At 38.3% G+C, this 18,810-nt stretch overlaps 1 protein-coding gene and 1 pseudogene across 1 annotated transcript; one reads left to right on the top strand and one right to left on the bottom strand.

Moving 5' to 3' along the window:
- Positions 1-7,383: 7,383 nt before the first annotated feature.
- On the bottom strand, positions 7,384-9,173 carry LOC103328315 (alpha/beta-Hydrolases superfamily protein). Its single transcript, XM_008230705.3, has one exon. It carries the CDS (start codon positions 9,022-9,024, stop codon positions 7,657-7,659), a length of 1,368 nt encoding a protein of 455 aa, XP_008228927.2. The 5' UTR covers positions 9,025-9,173; the 3' UTR covers positions 7,384-7,656.
- Positions 9,174-14,826: 5,653 nt separating this feature from the next.
- On the top strand, positions 14,827-15,632 carry LOC148917807 (uncharacterized; annotated as a pseudogene).
- Positions 15,633-18,810: the final 3,178 nt, after the last annotated feature.

The raw sequence follows: 18,810 nt of genomic DNA, 5'->3' as shown, positions 1-18,810 counted from the left end.
GCAAAAGTTAACAAAATTCTGATAGTGACAGGCTTTGCCACAGGACTAAAGGTTTCTTGATAGTCCAAGCCCTCTTTTTGATGAAATCCCTTGGCAACGAGCCGAGCTTTATACCTGTCAATGGTCCCATCAGGCTTTTTCTTGATCCTAAATACCCATTTACAGCCTACAACATTCTGGGATGAAGAAGAAGGAACCAAGATCCATGTTCCAGTTGATTGGAGGGCATTAAATTCAGCTTGCATGGCTGATCTCCACGCAGCAAATTTAGAGGCCTGATGATAGGTTGTTGGTACATAATCAAGAGAAGATGATAAAGGGTGTTTGGTAGCAATATAAGCTTTAAGCTTAAAAATGCCATTCTTTGATCTAGTAACCATAGGATGAATATTTTGACCTGGTAAAGATGGAGAAGAGGAGTGAGATTGCAAAGGGCTGAAATTGTGTGGTGATACAAATTCACTAGTATTAGGAGTATGTGAAGAAGGATGGATGGAGGGAGAACTTAGTAAGACAGAGTGTGAGTTGGGAATGGTAAATTGCAGGTCAATAACAGGAGATAAAGTAGGGATAGAATCAGAGAGGGATGCGGACTTGGCAGTAAAGGGAAACGACTTCTCATCAAATAAGACATGTCGAGAGATATAGACTCTATCAGTGATCATGTCTAGGCACCTATAACCCTTATGCTGTAAACTATATCCAAGGAAAACACACTGCTTGCTCTTGCCATCAAGTTTAGAGGAAACATAAGGTTTTAACCAGGGGTAACAACTACATCCAAAAATCTTTAGCCTAGTATAATATGGTAATGTATGAAATAAAAGCTCCCATGGAGATTGCGCAAGACCAGAAATGGGCAACCTGTTGATCAAGTAAGTAGCAGTGGATAGAGCTTCAACCCAATAGACTTTAGGAACATTAGAAGTCACTAACAATGTTCTGGCTGTTTCGACAAGATGCCTATGCTTTCGTTCTACACACCATTCTGTTCAGGTGTATGTGGGCAAGCTGAACTGATGAGAAATACCATGCAAATTAAGATAAGATTGAAAAGAAGCACTAGTGAATTCACCCCCTGAGTCAGAACGGATAGCCTTTATTTGATTACCAACAGATTTTTCCACATATGTCTTGAAAGTTACAAAGGTAGAATACACCTCAGATTTTCTTCTCAAAGAAAAGAACCAGCTATATCGGGTGTAATCATCTACTAACACAGGTAATACTGAAAACCACTCACAGAAGTTACAAGGGCAGGTCCCCATACATCACAATGAAGTAAAGCTAGACTATGGGAAGTAGATGAACCAGCAGGGTGAAAAGGCAGTTTATGATTTTTAGCTATAGCACAATCCGAACAGAAGAAATCAACGGAGGATTTACCTTGCAGTGCAAGCTTATTACCAAATCACTTTTCGAAAAATATTGGAGGAGGGATGACCCAATCGACTATGCCAAATCTGCACTGGAGCTTTAATACTGACAAATCTGAAGAAGAAATTGAAGAAGCAGGATCAGGTGAAGGAGAGCTTTGCAAAGGATAGGATCCATCTCTAACTGGTCCCCGCAAAAGCATCTTCCCCGTAAAACGATCCTTGACAAGGGATCCATCAGAATCAAGTGTCAATGAACATGAATTGTCTTTGACAAATTGAAAAGCAGACAACAAGTTGTGCTTCATTTGAGGAACATGAAGTACATTTTTCAATTTAAAGGAAGTACTGGGAGTATGTAACAAAGAGGAACCAATATGGTTGATGGACAGACCTTTACCATCACCAATATAGACTTTGTCTTCACCGGTGTAAGGAGATGAAGAAGATATGTTGGAGATGTCATTGGTAATGTGAGAAGTTGCGCCAGAGTCAATGAGCCAGGAAGGAGAGGGCTTTGATGTATAGTGCGCACACATTGCAGCAAGCTTGGTGGGAGGGATTTTACCAGAGATTGCAGGATTCATGCGATCATAGCAGTCTATGGCCTTATGACTTGTATTTCCACAGATCTGGCAAGGAACACGAGCACCAGAAGAAAAGGAACCACGAGAGTTGGAATTATGACCACGATTGAAACCAAAGGGAAGCGAGTTGTGGTTGCCCGATGAGAGCCAGAATTGTATGGTTGCCCGATTATTGCCATAGTTGCCCGATTGTTGGAAAATTGATTGTTCCTGCCACGATTGGAATTATATCGAAAAGATTTTGAAGCGGTGGATGTTGAGCAGCAAATGCCTGAGGTGGTGTAGGAAGAAGAGGCGGTGAGACTTGGGCCGAGAGAGCATGAAACGGTTCAGTGGTTGCAGAGGAGGCAATTTTCTTTCTTCAAGTCATGGAAAGCTCCTTTGTGAGTAATAAACCATGTAATTCATCAAGAGATGTTGAAGAGAGACGGAGCATGATAGAATCAATGAATGATTCAAACTCATCAGGAAGCCCGGCCGATAGCAGCAATAAGATCGCGATCCAAACCAAGCTCAGCGCGTGAGGGAATCAATTTTTGATCATTGCGGATAATCAGCCATTGTTTGGGAGCCTTTCAATACTCAAGACAAGAAGCGGCTAATGAATATGAGCATCGAAACACCACCAGCGCTGCTCAAGTTTGAGCCATAGATCTCTGGACGAAGAAACACCAACAGTAAACGGAATGACTTCTCAGAGAGTGTTGAATTGAACCGGATGAGAAGATTCTGATCCTTCTCATACCAACTCTCGTAAGCAGGATTGAGTGATCGATCTGGTAAAAATGGCACCGGACAAGGCTCAGTTCCATCAATAAGTCCAAGAAGCATGGCGACAAGAATTGGGGCAAACAGAGCACACCAAGGCAGATAATTGACGCTTGAGCTTGATCGGCACCATGCTATCGATGTTTTGAATCGTAAGAGAAGTGTAGGTTTGGGGCAAATTAGGGTTTGAAAAGGAAGAATTTGGATTCTGAGTGGGGATAGACGGAATCGGAGAAGAGGATTCAAGAGGTGACGCCATCAGAGATGAAGGAGACAAAGAATCAAGAGAAAGAACAGCAACATCAATTGCTTACAGATCGAGAGATCCGAGCACACGTATGAAGAGATTAGGATCGAAGAGTGCCGTGAGGCAGTGGCGATTGATACCATAAAGAAAACAAAGAAACCAGAGAAACAAAGGAAAATAGAAGATTAGTTTTATTGAATAATCCTCTTCTCATTTACTTACTTTTCTTTCTTAATTACATTTACATTTTGAGGTGTATATATATAACCAAGGCTGTACTAAACTTTCCCTAACAACCTGCTGTAACAAACATAACATCTTAACAAACTAAATGAGCTATCATGAGTCATGACTTGGCATCTTTATCTTTACAAGCAACCAGGCAAGCACGCGAAAAGCCTTATGGGACATGATTAAAGGGCACCGATGATTTTATCACTATAAGGGCAAGTAGTCCTAAGAGATCCAATGGTGGTGGTTTGAGTAGACGTGACGACGTGACGACGATGAAGGTAATGGAACTCAGGACCACAATATTCAAAGAATAGTTTGCACCAATCATATGCGAGGGTCAAAAGGGGATGGAGGGCCTAGAGTCAATAGAGAAAGGCCGTTTATGCAAGGAGATCCCATCAATACCAAAAAATTCACAGAAAAGTGATGAGGAAGGGAATTGTATGAAGGGGAAAAAGGTGGAGGAGGGGGGATAGAAGGAAAAATCTAAAGAGGAGAGGGTGGCTAAATCTTTTGTGGGACTGATGCGTAAACGAAAAGAGGAGGAGGAGAGGAGGAGAGCACATAAACAGGTGGCATGGGAGGCGGCAGTAGGAGGAGGAGATGCCAGTAGTGGGTGCTCGGGGAACTCTCCAAATAGGGTTAACGTGGCAAGAATGTGAATAGGGGGAACTCTTTATGCAGAGAGCACATAAAGTGGTGGCACGGGAGGCGGCATCAGATCATGACATGATTGATATGGAAATGTTATTACCAAACTCCATTAGGATTGAAGAGGTGAGTAATGCAATTTAGGAGAAAATAATTAGCGATACTCACAAAATGAAAGCTGCAGAGACACAGGCATTTAAGGAGGATGTGGATATCAAACCGTAGTAGCTAGATTTAATGCTACCCTTGATAAGGATGTGTGTGAATCATTGCAAAATATTCATGCACACAATCCAACCAATAATATTGCAAGTGGGCTGGGTAACTCTGGGCTCGCAAACACTATTAGTAGTGCACAAAAGAATGTTGGATCAAGGTTTAAATTTGAAACAAAAAAACTGGTGGACCCTATTTAGTATGAAGTACATGCAGGAGAAAAGAATAAAATCAATGCCAACTTAAAGAGTGGTAGAGGGTCGTGGAAACGTAAGGCAAGGACAAGATGTGAATCAACCAATTCACGTGAGGGGGAACTCAACGAAGTTAGAGCTTTGACTGGAAAAATGGGAGTAATGGAGATAATGGATGAAGGGAGGCCTGTGTCAAAAAGGGTCAAAGGGGAGAAGATATGAATGATTTTACAGACAGTGTGGTGGGATCAGCAAGCCATGAGGATCTTAAACTGGAATGTCCAAGGTCTTGGGGCTCCTCGGACATTCCACTCTCTCAAAAACATTTTGCGAGAGAAAAAACCCGATTTGGTCTTCCTGATGGAAACCAAAATGACTTCAAATTAGATGGAAAATAAACGAATACAACTTGGAATGGAATGGACAGTTAAGGTTACGAAAGTGGGTTTTGGGGGAGGTTTGGTTTTGTTCTGGAGCAGTGGTTAGGATGTGCGGTTGTTATCTTACTCAATTGGTCACATTCATTCTCTGATAACTGATTCAAATGACTCACAATTTTATTTTACTAAGTTTTATGGGCATCTTGATACTCAACAATGAAACCATTCTTGGGAGTTATTACGCAGATTATCTCACACGATTGAAGGTGCTTGGGTGGTAGTTGGAGATTTTAATGAGATTTTGCTTCCTAAAGAAAAGCAAGGTAGACGAGAACGACCTTAATATCATATGAACAATTTTAGGAGGCTTTGGATGATTGTAGGCTTAGCTCCACAAGATTTACTGGGTACCCGTTTACTTGGGTAGTGTGGTGGAAGAATGGTTAGATAGATGTCTAGCAAATGGGGCTTTCTTTGGCCATTATTCATATTTGATAACTAGTCACTTAGTAGCAATGGGTTCTATTAACTACCCGATTTTTTGAAGGCTTGTGTTGATGATCCAGATTTTTTTTCTCATAAAAAACGGAGTAGGCAGTTTCGTTTTGAAGAAATGTGGACAAAGGAGCAAGAATGTGAAAAGGTTATTAGAGAAACCTGCAAGTTTATTGATGGAATAAGTAATAGTTTATCATTATGTGCAAAGGAGCTTTGGTAATATTCATAATCAACTCAAATTATCTTATCAAGAGTTAGCAGACCTTCAAGGAAGACTGACAACAGATCAACATGTATTAAAGTCAAAAGTTGAGAAAACTATTTCGGACCTTTTAGAAAAGGACAAAATTATACGGAGACAACGATCTCGAGTAGTGTGGCTTTAGGAGGGTGACAAAAATACTCAATTTTTCCATGAATGGGCAAGCTCTCGATCAAAACGCAGCAGGCTACGCGTACTTTTTAATGAAAATCATGTATGGCAAACAGATGAGCATAAGATTGGAGCCCTTTTTTGTGACTATTTCAAGTCCATATTCTCTTCCTCTGACAGCCAACAAATGGAGCGGATTCTTAATGATGAAGTCCTATAGTAACAAGTAATATGAATGATTGTTTGGTGCAAGTTTTTACAAGAGATGAGTTGGAGTACACATTAATCAGATGTTCCCAACGAAAGCACCTGGATGTGATGGTATGCCAGCTTTATATTTCCAAAAGTATTGGCACATTGTCAGAGATATGGTGTCTAATAAGTGCTTGCAGATTTTAAATGGGAAAGGGAGCGTTCGGGAATTAGAGGGTCTGGGTGGTTGTTGAGTTAGGGTTCTGGTCGTTGGGAGTTTGTGGAATTTTGTTTTTTCTTTCTCTTTTTATGTAGTTGCTGGGGTTCTGGTTCATGGGGCCTGGGGTGGAGGGTGGTTGTGGGATGAGCTTGAGGTGGTGGTCATGGGGGAATGGAGAGAGAGAGAGAGAGAGAGAGAGAGAGAGTATTTATTTATTTTTAACGTACGAAATGACCAATTTGCCCCCAAATTTAATGGCGGCATGAATGTAATGTAGAGATTAATAATATAATGATGACCATTGAACAAATAATTTAATCACTGATGAACCAAAATGTAAATCGGGTATAAGTTTGAGGACCATTTGAGTAATTAACCTATAATATTATATGCAAAATGATGTTTGTGGAAGATATCACACTTGCCCCCAGATCAAATGCTTTCCATATAGATAATATATATATATATATATATATCATATTATTATATGTTAGTGGAAGTAGGAAATCAGGTTGGACTCATTTCAGTTGCTTTTCTTCCTTCCATCAACACAAAGTGCAGCGCAGAAAATTATATCTGAGAGTTTCTCATGCTGATAACATGTTGTAAAATAAACTGGAATATGCGAGAATATTGAGCTGCATGTAAAGTAAATAAGACACAATATTTAACGAGGTTTGGCCATGCCTACATCTTCGAAGAGCAGTAGCAGTAACTTTTCCACTATGTAAAATAGTAAGGTTACAACTCAAGTGTTTACAATATCTGTGACTCACTAATTTTTCTCTCTTGAAGAATTTCTCTCTACTCTCTTTTTCTCTCATCTCACTCCCCCTCTTTCTTCCTTCTCTTCTTTCTTCCTGGGTTCTCTTCTCCGTTGGTTTTCTATATCCCTTTGCAACTAGTAAGGATGCCTATTTATGGGCAAAGTAAATGATACCCATGAGTGTGTAGGGAGGCATCATGATGCTTCTTTCCAACATGTGGACTTGGTCTCCACTAACTTTACAACAGCTTTAATATTATTGTTGCTAAACTATCATAATTATTGTTATTGTTATTTGTGATTTATAAGCAAATACACAATTCATAAGGTCCTTATCACTTTGAACAAGTGGAGAGTGGACCTTGCACACCGGTCTTAGTCTTCTTGTTGGGTCAACAACCTCACATGAGTCCTTGGGTAGGCCAACATGTAATCAAGAATCAAGATTCCAATTGAATTTGTTTTTCATATTCAAAAGGAATTGTTGGAGTAAACGTTGGGTTTTTTTTGTTTGTTTTTTTGAAGTACAACAAATTTATTAATAAAAAAAATTGCCATGACCACTAAATCAACTAATTACAAGATCAACAACCACTTCAAGAAACACCCGTTTGGGCACTTGGCTTGGCTGGATCCATCCTTCTGAACAACCAATCAAGGAAGCAACCAACCAACCACCCATGAATCGAAACGAAAATTCTATTATACATCTGATGTGTCGGTACATCAATTATTTTGAATTTTTTATACAAGCGACGTTGGAAAAATGAAGAATCGAAACTAATGACGAATCGAAACTAAGAACTGATCCAAAAGAAAACCACACTAACAAGTTAACAACTGCAACAAGACAGCAACCAAACACTATATAATATATTGACAAGAAATAAACAGAAGAAAATAAAATAAAAAAAGAGACCCCAACCAACCATAAGCCACCACCACCGCTACCAGTCAAAACTCAGGGACAGGCAGGTCCTCGTCGGAAGGAGGAGCCAACACCCACTCACCGCTGCTCTCATCAAGCACCATCCCTTTGTTCTTCTCCACCCACCACGACGCCGGCACATAAAACTCCGTCTTCAGAAAATCGCTCGACTTGTTCACCAAAGCCACGCTCCTCTTCACTCTCAGCTCGAACTCGCCTTCTTTCCCGTTCCACCCAGCCACCACATTCAGCATCCCCTGCAAATTGTGCCAGTCGCTCGGATTATCCGACTCCTTCAAGAACTTTGACTTCCTTGTATCAATCACGAGCTCTGTTCCAATGTCACGATAACCCAGTAAATGCCCAGGGTAGTGTGGGATTAAATCAATGGTGTTCTTGGTGTGCAGAATCTTCAGATTTGGGTAGCTCTGAATTCGAATTTTCAGTGCCTTGTTTCCTACTTGTGGGCAACCAAATACGAAAGCAGCAACTGGGATGTCATCAGCAACCTCATTTTCCACCAGATCAAAGGCGCTCAAGATTGACAGGCTCGCCCCTAGGCTGTGCCCTGTGATCGTTATGCTCTGCTTCTCGTCCTTGTACTTCTGCCTTAGCTCTTTGATTTTCGTCAGAAGTTGGTCTCTAGCGCTTAGTTTCGTAAATGGGGATTTTGGGTCGCTCGAGGTGTACATGCTGAGCCAACCCCTCATGACTTTAGGGTCTTTTTCGTCATCTTCATCCTTGCCGTCGTCGCTGCTGCTGCTACCACCATGCCCGCCATCTGTTTGATCATTTGTCAAGCTGGGATTAGATTCATGAGAACGTAACAGAACCGCAGCAGAGTCGAGGTCAGCTCCCAGCACATTAATCCACTCGTAGTTTCTTATGGTGCCGCGCCACGCGACGTAGATTTCGCGCCGTCCGATGGCCTTGCTGACGGCGTCGGTGGTGACGGCGATGTAGCCGATCCAGTTCGACTCGCGGTCCCACGACTCGCGGGACTGGGAGTGGAGGAGCAAGGCTTCGGGGACGCTGACTTGGGCGGTGGCGTAGAGGAAGCAGGAGACTTGGTAGCTGGAGGCGTCTTGGAGCACCACCTTGTCGAAGAAGGAGGCCTTACCGTAGCGGCTGGAGCCGCAGTACTTGGAGTTCTGGTCGTTGTTGAAGGCGTCGTAAGTGGCCTGGCAGAAGTCGCCGCAGCGGAGGATGAGGGTTCTGAGGTTGAGGTCCAGAGGGTCCAAAAGGCCAGCCCAGTTGTTTGCGCCGAGAAGCTCTGGCCATGCTTCTTGGGTTTCGCTGGTCGCCACGGACAGAGCTGGAGGAGGAGGAGGCAATGGATGGCTTATTGTTGTTGTTGGTGGTGGTGTTGTGTGTTTAGCGTTTTGGTTGCCCATTTTTGTTGTTGTATGTCTAGCATAGGAGGAGGTTTGAGCATGGTGGTCGTGGTTGAGTTTGGTTGGTAGCGGCCATGGCCAGAGCTTAGGAGACCGAAGGAGAAAGTGAAGTCTCCTCTGTCGGGGATAAGAGATGTCTGGTTTGTAATGATGGTTGGGCTTATATCTTGCCAACTTTTTTGTTGTCAACGTTTGACAGGTGGGGAGGCTGGAAATTAATGAACACGTGTTAATATTTTATATAAGAAATTAGTTGGCTTTTTCGAGTCTTTAGTCTTTTTAAATTACCTTTTTTTTTTATCTGAATTTTAAATTACCATTTGAGGCAGGTTCATTTGCCAACAAAAATAATGTACAAGGAGAAAAGAATAAAAACATGTAAAAAAGAATATTAAAAATTCCACAATAAAAAAGAAAGAGGAAAACAAGGGGGAGAACGTGCAATTACGAAGGCGCAGTGTCCGTTCAGACACTGTATTGGTTTGGATTAATTAATTAATTATTATTCTTTTGTTTTGTTATTATTGATTTTTGGCAAAAGAAACCTTTTACGGTGTTGATTGTCCGTTAATTTTTTAAACAAAAGTGATTATACCTAACTGGAAGTGATTTTGGCCTTCTTATAATCACTTCCAAACGAGCTCTAAAAATTCTTATTTTTGCATGTTTTAAATATTTTCAAGTGTTTAAATAAAATTTCAACTAAATAATAGGGAGTATGATTGTAGATGTTGTATCATCATTGCAAAAGTCATCAATAAATGTGAACCTCATGTAGATATAGCTCTGTTTTAATATAAAGATGGGGACATTTTGGAAAAAGCAAAATGAGAGAGAAAAATTTTAAAATAAGCAAAAATCTGACAAAACCCTTATTTATTTTTAGATTTCTAAGGAATCCAATACATTTGCACGCCTTGATTCGAAATGAGCTGATTTTTTTGTCTTTTTGAAAAAAGCTTTGGCTTTTTCCAAAAGAGAAATTTTTTTTATGTGTAAAACCTAAAAAACCTAAGATGAAATTAGGGCTATAATTTTAGACTGATTAACCGACAAACCAACTAAACTAGGTTAATTCGGGTTTTTTTTCACTTAATTTTGGTTTCGGTCATTAAATTGAACCGAACCACTATGACTCGGTCCGATCTTCGATTCACCCTTTCCCAAACCAACAGTTGAAATTAGAATTGGAATTTTAGACTGATTAATCGACAAACCGACAAAATCATATCAAATCGAACATGATGGTTCAGCTTTTTAGGCTAATTTTTTTGTTTTTATCATTAAACCTAATCGAACCAGTATGACTCAATCCGGTCACTGATTCACCATCTCCCAACCGCCAGTTCTTTGAACCAAACTATCATACCACTAGAGCGACAAATATTATAAAAATTATGGGCCATAGAACTCAAACACTTGACCTGCTATGGAATGAAGGGTCTTTACCATCTGCTAATTACTTCTTAAGTAAATACAAGCATAATCATGATTTTTTTTATTAAAAAAAACCCTAAAATAATTTACAAATATATATTATAAAAATATTAGGGCTCGTTTGGTACATCGGATCGTATTAACTAATTTCACGATAGTATTAACTGTTTCGGAGAGTACTAACTATTTATCTATAATATTATAAGGCGTTTGGTGTTGTTTTGGATAAATAGTCTGACTAAGTTATACAATGTTTGGTGTTGCTTTGGATAACATTGAATCAGACAAATTTTTTTTTAAAAAAATCTTTGATAATTTAAGTGGAAATTGAAATTCAAATAACAAAAAAAAAAAAGAAGGTAAGAATCATATGATAATTTTTGTTTACAAATTTATAAATAAACCCAATCCTAGACATGTATTTATAAAAAAACCCAAGCACTATTTAAATATAGAAACACACCCAAAATCAACCTCAAAGTCAACTTTTTGGGTGTATTTATAAATAGGTTTTGAGTGTGTGTAATGATGGGTTTTGGGTGTGTTTATAAAGTGTTTTGGGTGTTGGGTTTTTTTATAATTTCAACCTCCATTTTGGGTGTTTTAGTGAAACTTTTTTTTTTTCATTTTTTTGCCCAGATTTTTTCTTCATATAACCCATTATTATTATTGTAGTATCTCATAAAAATTCCAATATACCCAAATACGTTAATTCAAACAATACCAAATAATGTATAATTCATAAACTAAACTGCATTGAAGAGTTAATCACAGCTCCCTGCCCAAATAAGAGAAGAACAAATACTTTTCTCATAGTACCATCCAATGTTAGAAATGTTCTCTCATCGCCTGCTTTCTCCAAAATTAGCCGTAGTGCCTTAATTTGGTCATCAATAAACAAGTCCATCTTTGCCAATTCAACAGCATTGTCAGGTCTTGGTTATGATCCTTTCACAAAACTATTAGTTATAGTTTTCAATTGGTCAACAGACTCAGAATTCATCTCACCAAATGCTTTAGCCATTTTCTTTTGAATATCAGTTCTGCATTTCGTTTGCAATTTTGATTGCTTGAGCCAGCTCAGTTTTGTTGATTTGATCTTGGCAAATAGGCAAAATGATTTGGTTCAACCTCAAGTTCCTCATCATTGTCATTGACTACATGTAAAATGAGAATAATACAACAATAAGTAGAAGTCTGCACATGACTAATGACAACAGAATACCATCCCACTTGCATGAACCAATTCCCTAATGAATGCATACTTTTATTAGTGGGAATTTAAGGTCATTAAAGTCTAATTTATTATTTAGTTAATGAAAATTTAATTTCATAGGGAAATGGAGTAATTTAGTGGGAAGATAAAAGGGCCCGTGCCTTTTTTACAACATTCACCTCTTTGGAAAACAATCACTTTCTTTATTAGATTGAACAACCCAACCTCTTCCTCCTCTGCTTATGACCTAATTTCAGAACTCCCTTATTGTTCTATGTTTCCATGGCTCTCACTTTTCATCTCTTTCTCTATTTTCATGGCTCCCTTTATCGCTCTCCCATCACCCTATTAAGTTGATGACTGGAACAACCAATCAAGTTTGGGCAGCAAGGTCGCTAAGGTATTGTTCTAATCTTTATGAGTTTTGGTTCGCTAAATGTACGTTCCAGAACGCTAACGTACCACAATTCGGTACATGCGATCCAGTTGGAAATTCGTAAGGGGTTGAGCGAATTGGGTAACGATGATTCATACTTCTTAACAATTGTTTCCTTTCATTCTAATCAATATGTAATTCCCAACAGGGTGAAAAAGTGAAAAACACCAAACAAAAAGCAAAACATAGACAAATAAATAATTCTACAATGCAATTACATTCCTTTGCAGTCACTTTATTTGCTAAAGATTCCCACAATGTCGAATTACTATATCACATACAAACAATTAAACATACGACTAAAAACGTCAAAAAGGAAAAACTCGTAACATATTTCCACAAAAAATTTAATAAAAGAGGAAATATATAAAGAAAGAGAAGATGAAGATAGAAGAAGAGAGAAGAAGCATATTGGGGGGAGAGAGAGAGAGATGGATACGTGGAGAAGAATGAAGAAAATAACCTGTGGAAAATATAGCAGAGAAGAACCATAGGGAGAAGAAGATGAAAATAACGTCTGATTTTTCACGTGAACGTGTGTGTTCTTTTTCCCTAGCTGAATAATTAAGTGTGTATTATCTAAACGGAAGTGTGTTGGTTGTATTAGATAGTCAGGTAAGGAGAGTATTAAAAGCGTAACCCGTTTAAAATAGTGAGGTAATTAAATAATACAAGTTGACACCAAGCAATTGACATGGACTATTTACTCCTATCTAGAGTCTAATACGGTGTACCAAACATGCCCTTAGGGTTTTAAGCATAACACTCCTTTTTATCTCCATCCACCTCCACTTATTCTTTCTCTCTCTATTTTTCTCCCATCGTTTCTTCTTCTTCTTCTTATTCTCATCTTCTCTTCCTAACTACGTTGCTGCACATTTGCATTTAGTTTTTCTCCCAACAGTCACTTCCTCATGTTCTCTTCTTCTTCTCCTCTTAATTAGGGTCATGACAGAATGGTATCAGAGATTGGACCCAGATTGGAACTGTGCCAACAATAATGTTGGGCCCTAAGGGGGGTGAATTGTAAGACCTGTAAGAACTGTGAGCCTTGAAGGATGCAAGGTGAGAATGGGTGAGAAATCTTATATCACTCGAGGAGGGAAAGGTGAAGTGCCATATATGTGGGTACTTGACTTCTTAGCAAGATGTATTTTGGGAAAGATGACATAAGCTTGAGCCTATGAACAAAACCGTGAGGGTCCATGCCTAAATCAGTATCTTGCTAATAAAACTGGGTTGTGACAATGCAAAACAAAGAAAACATGAGATAAATAGCTTTAAAGAAAGTTTATATATAAACTAAGGTAGCCAAATGATCTGAAACCAATAGGATTTCCATAATGTCAAGTTAAGATGATGTAAACATGACGTGTACTCATCAACCGAACTTGCAAAGGAAGTTGTAGTTTACTGAAAACTCATACTCAATATATATTTCATCAATTATCTCAACTGAAAAATAGAGTCAACATGCTCCTCAATATCTAACTCGGAAACATACTAAAAGCCGCACAAAACTCGTACTCAAGGAATGAGCTTACCAACCTCACATGTACATAGTCAAGCAGGTTGGGGAATCGAGGATGAGCTGCCCAATCACACAAGTCAGGGATAAAGTCTCTGAGCTAGTTGGTCATATATGCGTAGACGACCCCCAAAGGGTTAGGCATCCTAAGACCATCTCCAACTATGTTGGGGCTAAACTCAAATTTCCACCCTCCAAAATATAGCTATTCATGTATTTTAAGGACTCAAATTTTTTTTTCCTCCAACCTTGCAGATTTATAATTTGAATCCGCAACTTTATTAAATTGTTTAAGAATGAATAACCCTTAATTTTTTTTTTCTTGACATTATTTTGTTTCAATATTCGTGATAAATATTTTAACATAAAAAAAATTAAAATTCCAAAACATAATAGAATTTCACTTAAAAATAAAAACAAGTACAACACCATACGTATGCCTGGAATAATTCGAACCCTTCATTGAAGCCATTGCCATAATTTTCTTCCATTTTTACTTTTACTTTTACTTCATTGGATTCCTTTATTTTTCTATGATTACTTTTTCCCACCTCCACTTGTGTTCTTCAATTATTTTCTGAACTCTTTCTCATCCCCTATTGTCTTGTTTCAATCATGTTCTGAACCATTGCTCAACTTTGTCCATCTCACTTTATTGGATTCTCTTATCTTTCTCCATCTTTTCCTATCTTCATTCAATTATTTTCTGAACCATTTCCCATCTTGTCTTGTTTCAATCACGTTCTGAACCATTGCTCATCTTTGTTCATCTCACTTTATTGGATTCTCTTATCTTTCCCTATCTTTTCCTATCTTCATTCAATTATTTTCAAACATGGAGGTCATCTCATTCTCTTGTCAATTTAAGAAGTGTTATTCTACTAAATTGACCACACAACCTCCTTTAATTCTCATTCTTACAATGAATTCACATGGGAAGGCTATACAAAATTTATTCAATGATGATTCTGATGATGATGACCTTCATCAACAAAGAGTTGCAATGACTGTTCAACACCATACATTTTTGCTGGAGCAATATGCTCAACAATCCAAACATGGTGGTTCTGTTGCAGGCCGTGAATACAAGAATCGGAAGAGAGAAAAATATCATAAGAGTTTCATAGAGGATTACTTCTGTGAAAGACCACTTTATCCCCCAGTGGACTTTCGCAGTGGTTCCGCATGAGAAGAGAGCTTTTTTATCGCATCTTGAATGATGTTGTTGCACATGCGCCATACTTTACCCAGAAGATAGATGTTTGTGGACGACAAAGTCTATCCCTAGAGCAGAAGAAACAAACAGCCATTTTTCGAATGCTTGCATATGGATGCTCGGTAGACTCCATCGACGAGCATCGTAGACTGGGTGGTGAATCTACAGCCCTTGAATGTTTGCTAAAGTTTTGTTCTGTTGTTAAAGCCGTATGGTCAATGGTACTCCGTCTCCCCAAACTCGGCCGACCTTTACATGCTCTTGCACAAGGCTAGTCGCAGAGGATTCCTGGCATGTTAGGCAGTCTTAATTGCATGCATTGGGAATTGAAGAACTGCCCCACTGCTTGGGCAAGCAGTTTACTTGCTACGAGCATAAGTCAATTGTCGTTCTAGAAGCAGTGGCGTCATATGACACTTGGATATGGCATGCCTTTTTGGGCATTGCCGGATCAAACAACGATATAATCTGGGTTATTATTTGGTTGATGGTATCTACCCCCCATTGGGCTACATTGGTTAAGACGATTTCCCAACCGGATACTCCAAAACAAAGACTATTTGCCCAAAAATAAGAGGCTTATAGGAAGGATGTCGAAAGAGCCTTAGGAATACTTCAGGCTTAATGGGCAATTGTTAGGGGACCTGCACGTATGTGGCGCAAAGAACAACTTCATTCAATCATGATGACGTGCATAATATTGCACAACATGATTGTTAAAGATGAGTATGAGGATCTAGATGCAGAATCTGATGATGAAGACAATTGTCCATGAACATCTAGAAGAGCAAGAGCAAGAGCAAGAGCAAGACTTGCTTATGAGCTTGAGCCAACTATCACCTACGATATAAGCCGAGACGGACAAACTATCTCAGACTACATGGTCCGTCATAATAGAGTTCGTGCTTCACAAGTCCATCACAATCTAATAAATGATTTGATCAACCACATTTGGAGATGCGAAGGAGAGGGGCCATGAGCTATGTTGTGTGTTTAAATTATGTAAGTGTGTTTAAATTATCTAAGCGTGTTTAAATTATGTTGTGTGTTTAAATTATAAAAGTGGTTGTGTGATTTTAACGAATTATATGGTTTATCACTGAATTTTAAAAAAAAACTAATCATAGAAAAATAAACGACAATCATAAAAAAAAAAAAAGATAAACGATAATTATAAATAAAGATAAACAACAATTATAAATAAAGATAAACGATAATTAAAAATAAAGCTAAACAACAATTAGAAATAAAGATAAATGACAATTAGAAATAAAGATAAATGACAATTATAAATAAAGATAAACAACAATTACAAATAAACGTAAATTAATAACCACTATGTGGAGAGCTTGGATAATAGTCTCCAGAGTTGTCTTTTGAATTGTATGGGGAACTTGCATTCATTTGGGCTTCAATAATTTTGTCTTGCTTATTCCCCCAATACTTCTTCTTTATTAGAGTAAATTTGGATAGGTCCATGGACATTATCCTCTGTTCATTGGCCTCCTTATCTTGTTGGATTTGATATGAATGTTGCTCTTGTAGGAGCTTTAACTTTCGCCGCCTATCCTCTTTTGCTTCATTTCCTTGTTGAACCAATTCAGACAAGAACTTACCACTTTGGTTAAGATAACTTTCAACACCTTTCCCTTTCTTTTTTTCATCCTTCTGTTTATCTCTTCCCAATGGCCTTGGAGTGGGCATGACCACATCATCTTCATCTTCCTCCAAATTGACTGTATTGCCACTATGAGAAGAATCTTTGAATGATTGTGTAGGAGATTCACACAAGTCGTTCCATTTTGGGCAATCTTTTAAGATTTGTCAAGCATGATACAACTTGAAAGGCCTATTTGGAGGTTTATTATCATTCAAGAAAATTATTTTTGCATTTATATCCTACCCATGAAATAAAATAAAAATCAAGTTAATAATTGAAAACAATTAAAATTATAAATTTAAGCATTGAAAAAAATGGGTACTCACCACATCTTCAAGATTGGAGCCACTCACATGCCTTGCATTGACCTTTATTATACATGCCTTCCAAAGAGAACATTGTTGGTTGATGATCTTTAACCGAGAAGCAATAGCTTGCGGTGATAGTACCCCGGCTCTGCTCATGCCCGGATCATTTTCCAAAGAAATTTGGTACACACGCAACCAAAAATGAATCATTTGATTGATTCGTGCCAATAGCCCTATCTTCAGAGACAGAAACCCACCCTCTACACAATGCATCATCTTCTTGTGGTTTCCAATTCACACCTCTTTGGGGTTTTGGGGCCATTCTCAACAAGAATGAATGTAGAATGAAAAATTATAACAAAGTGAGAAAGGAAAAAAATGATTTTTTTTTGGATTATTTACCAAATGAATGACTATTTATAGAGTTTGAATAAGTTTTGGGGTTGGATCTGACTTAGATTAATTATAAATATTAATTTGACCGTTGGATGTGAAATTTTACCGTTGAGATTGCCTAAAATGAATCAGAATCGTTGATTTTATAACTGTTAGAATATTTTTTTTTAATTTAAAAAAAAACAGCATAACAAAACATTTGAAAAGTAGCCGTTGCTTCTCAAAAACAGAAAGGGAATCTTCATTCCCACTTGTCAAAATGGGCCAACAACATAGCCAAGCACATGGTCTGCTCCTTGCATCCAATAAAAAATTATATATTAAAGTAGATTTGGGCCCCACGAGTTTATCAATCTAGACAGAATTCTGACTGGAATTCCAGTCCAGTTTTGAGTCATCTCAAATTTTCACCTCCCAAAATACATAGGTTGGAGAAGTTTTTTGGAGGCTAAACTCAAAATTTGAGTTTCCACCCCTTAAGTTGGAGATGGTCTAACACATCGCCCATAAACCTAAATGTAACTCATTTGTAGCTGTAACTAGGTGTTTGAGCCTAAATAAATCCACCCAAAATAGCAAGAGATCATAGTGGGTTGATAAGTTGCGTGAGGTTGGTGAAGTCCCGAAGCGAGGTTGATAAGCCCAAGGATGGAACTTAAGGATGGCCAAAGTCAAAATCGGGGCTTAAATCCCAAGTCTAAGTTGGGATTTATACTCTAAGTGAAGACCAAAGCCCTCTGCAGAAAACAAATAATAAACAAATGACAAAGGTAGAGTCCAAAGTGAAACGCAAAGGTGGTTAAGCAAGGACGAGGCCTCGTGGTTTGATGGGGTTAAACATCTAACAAAACATACATGTCAAATTATAATATTAATAATATATATATGTATGTATGTGATCATGAGTGATTACTAAAAGGAAAAAATGGCTAGACTATTAGCAACAAAGGTACTTCGTTTGGTTGGCCATGTTTTAGCTTTTGTCAAATAACCAAAGTTGATAAATGATTATTTATATTTATATATAATGGTTTGGGCGTTAGTAAAGGCCATGAAATGGCCTACATAAACATATAATTATCATATATGAAAATGCTATTATGCTTGGTGATTAATACATGTAAAGGATATAGTAATTTCTTGGGCAGAGCATTGGGTTCTCATGTCACCCCAACGTTGGTGGGAGTCTCAACCAAATCAGAAGCTCCAAGTGCACGGCATCTCACTAGATGTCAGATCAAGTCCAAGTTCAGCCTATGAAGCTAAGTTCAGAAGTTCTAGCAGAAGTCCCTTTGCAAGTGGTGGAATTCAAAGATGGGAAGACTTGTAGCCAACCTACCAAGGCTTATTGCATTCCATATTGAGAGAAGAGTTTCACAATCCCAATCCCATTCCTATGACCAACCATATGGTTGGTGGTGGTTGGGAAGTTCTCATTAAATGCCTAGAGTCCAGAAGGCATTAATTGTGTAAGGATTTTTAATGAAAGCTAGTTGAGGCCATTTACAATCATACAAAGCTCACTCATCCTTGATCCCAAGGAAGTGAAAGAACCTAGGTTAAAAGGAGGTTATTTGCTTGACCGATCA

This window comes from Prunus mume, linkage group LG4 (genome assembly GCF_029339155.1).
Source record: "Prunus mume cultivar Tortuosa linkage group LG4, ASM2933915v1, whole genome shotgun sequence".
In the NCBI taxonomy this organism is placed as follows: domain Eukaryota; kingdom Viridiplantae; phylum Streptophyta; class Magnoliopsida; order Rosales; family Rosaceae; genus Prunus; species Prunus mume.
The sequence above is the reverse complement of the archived record's forward strand: the minus strand, read 5'-3'. Positions and strand labels throughout refer to the sequence as shown.

Coding starts and splice junctions, on each gene's coding strand:
- LOC103328315 (XM_008230705.3), bottom strand. CDS start 9,024: ATGGGCAACCAAAACGCTAAACACACAACACCACCACCAACAACAACA.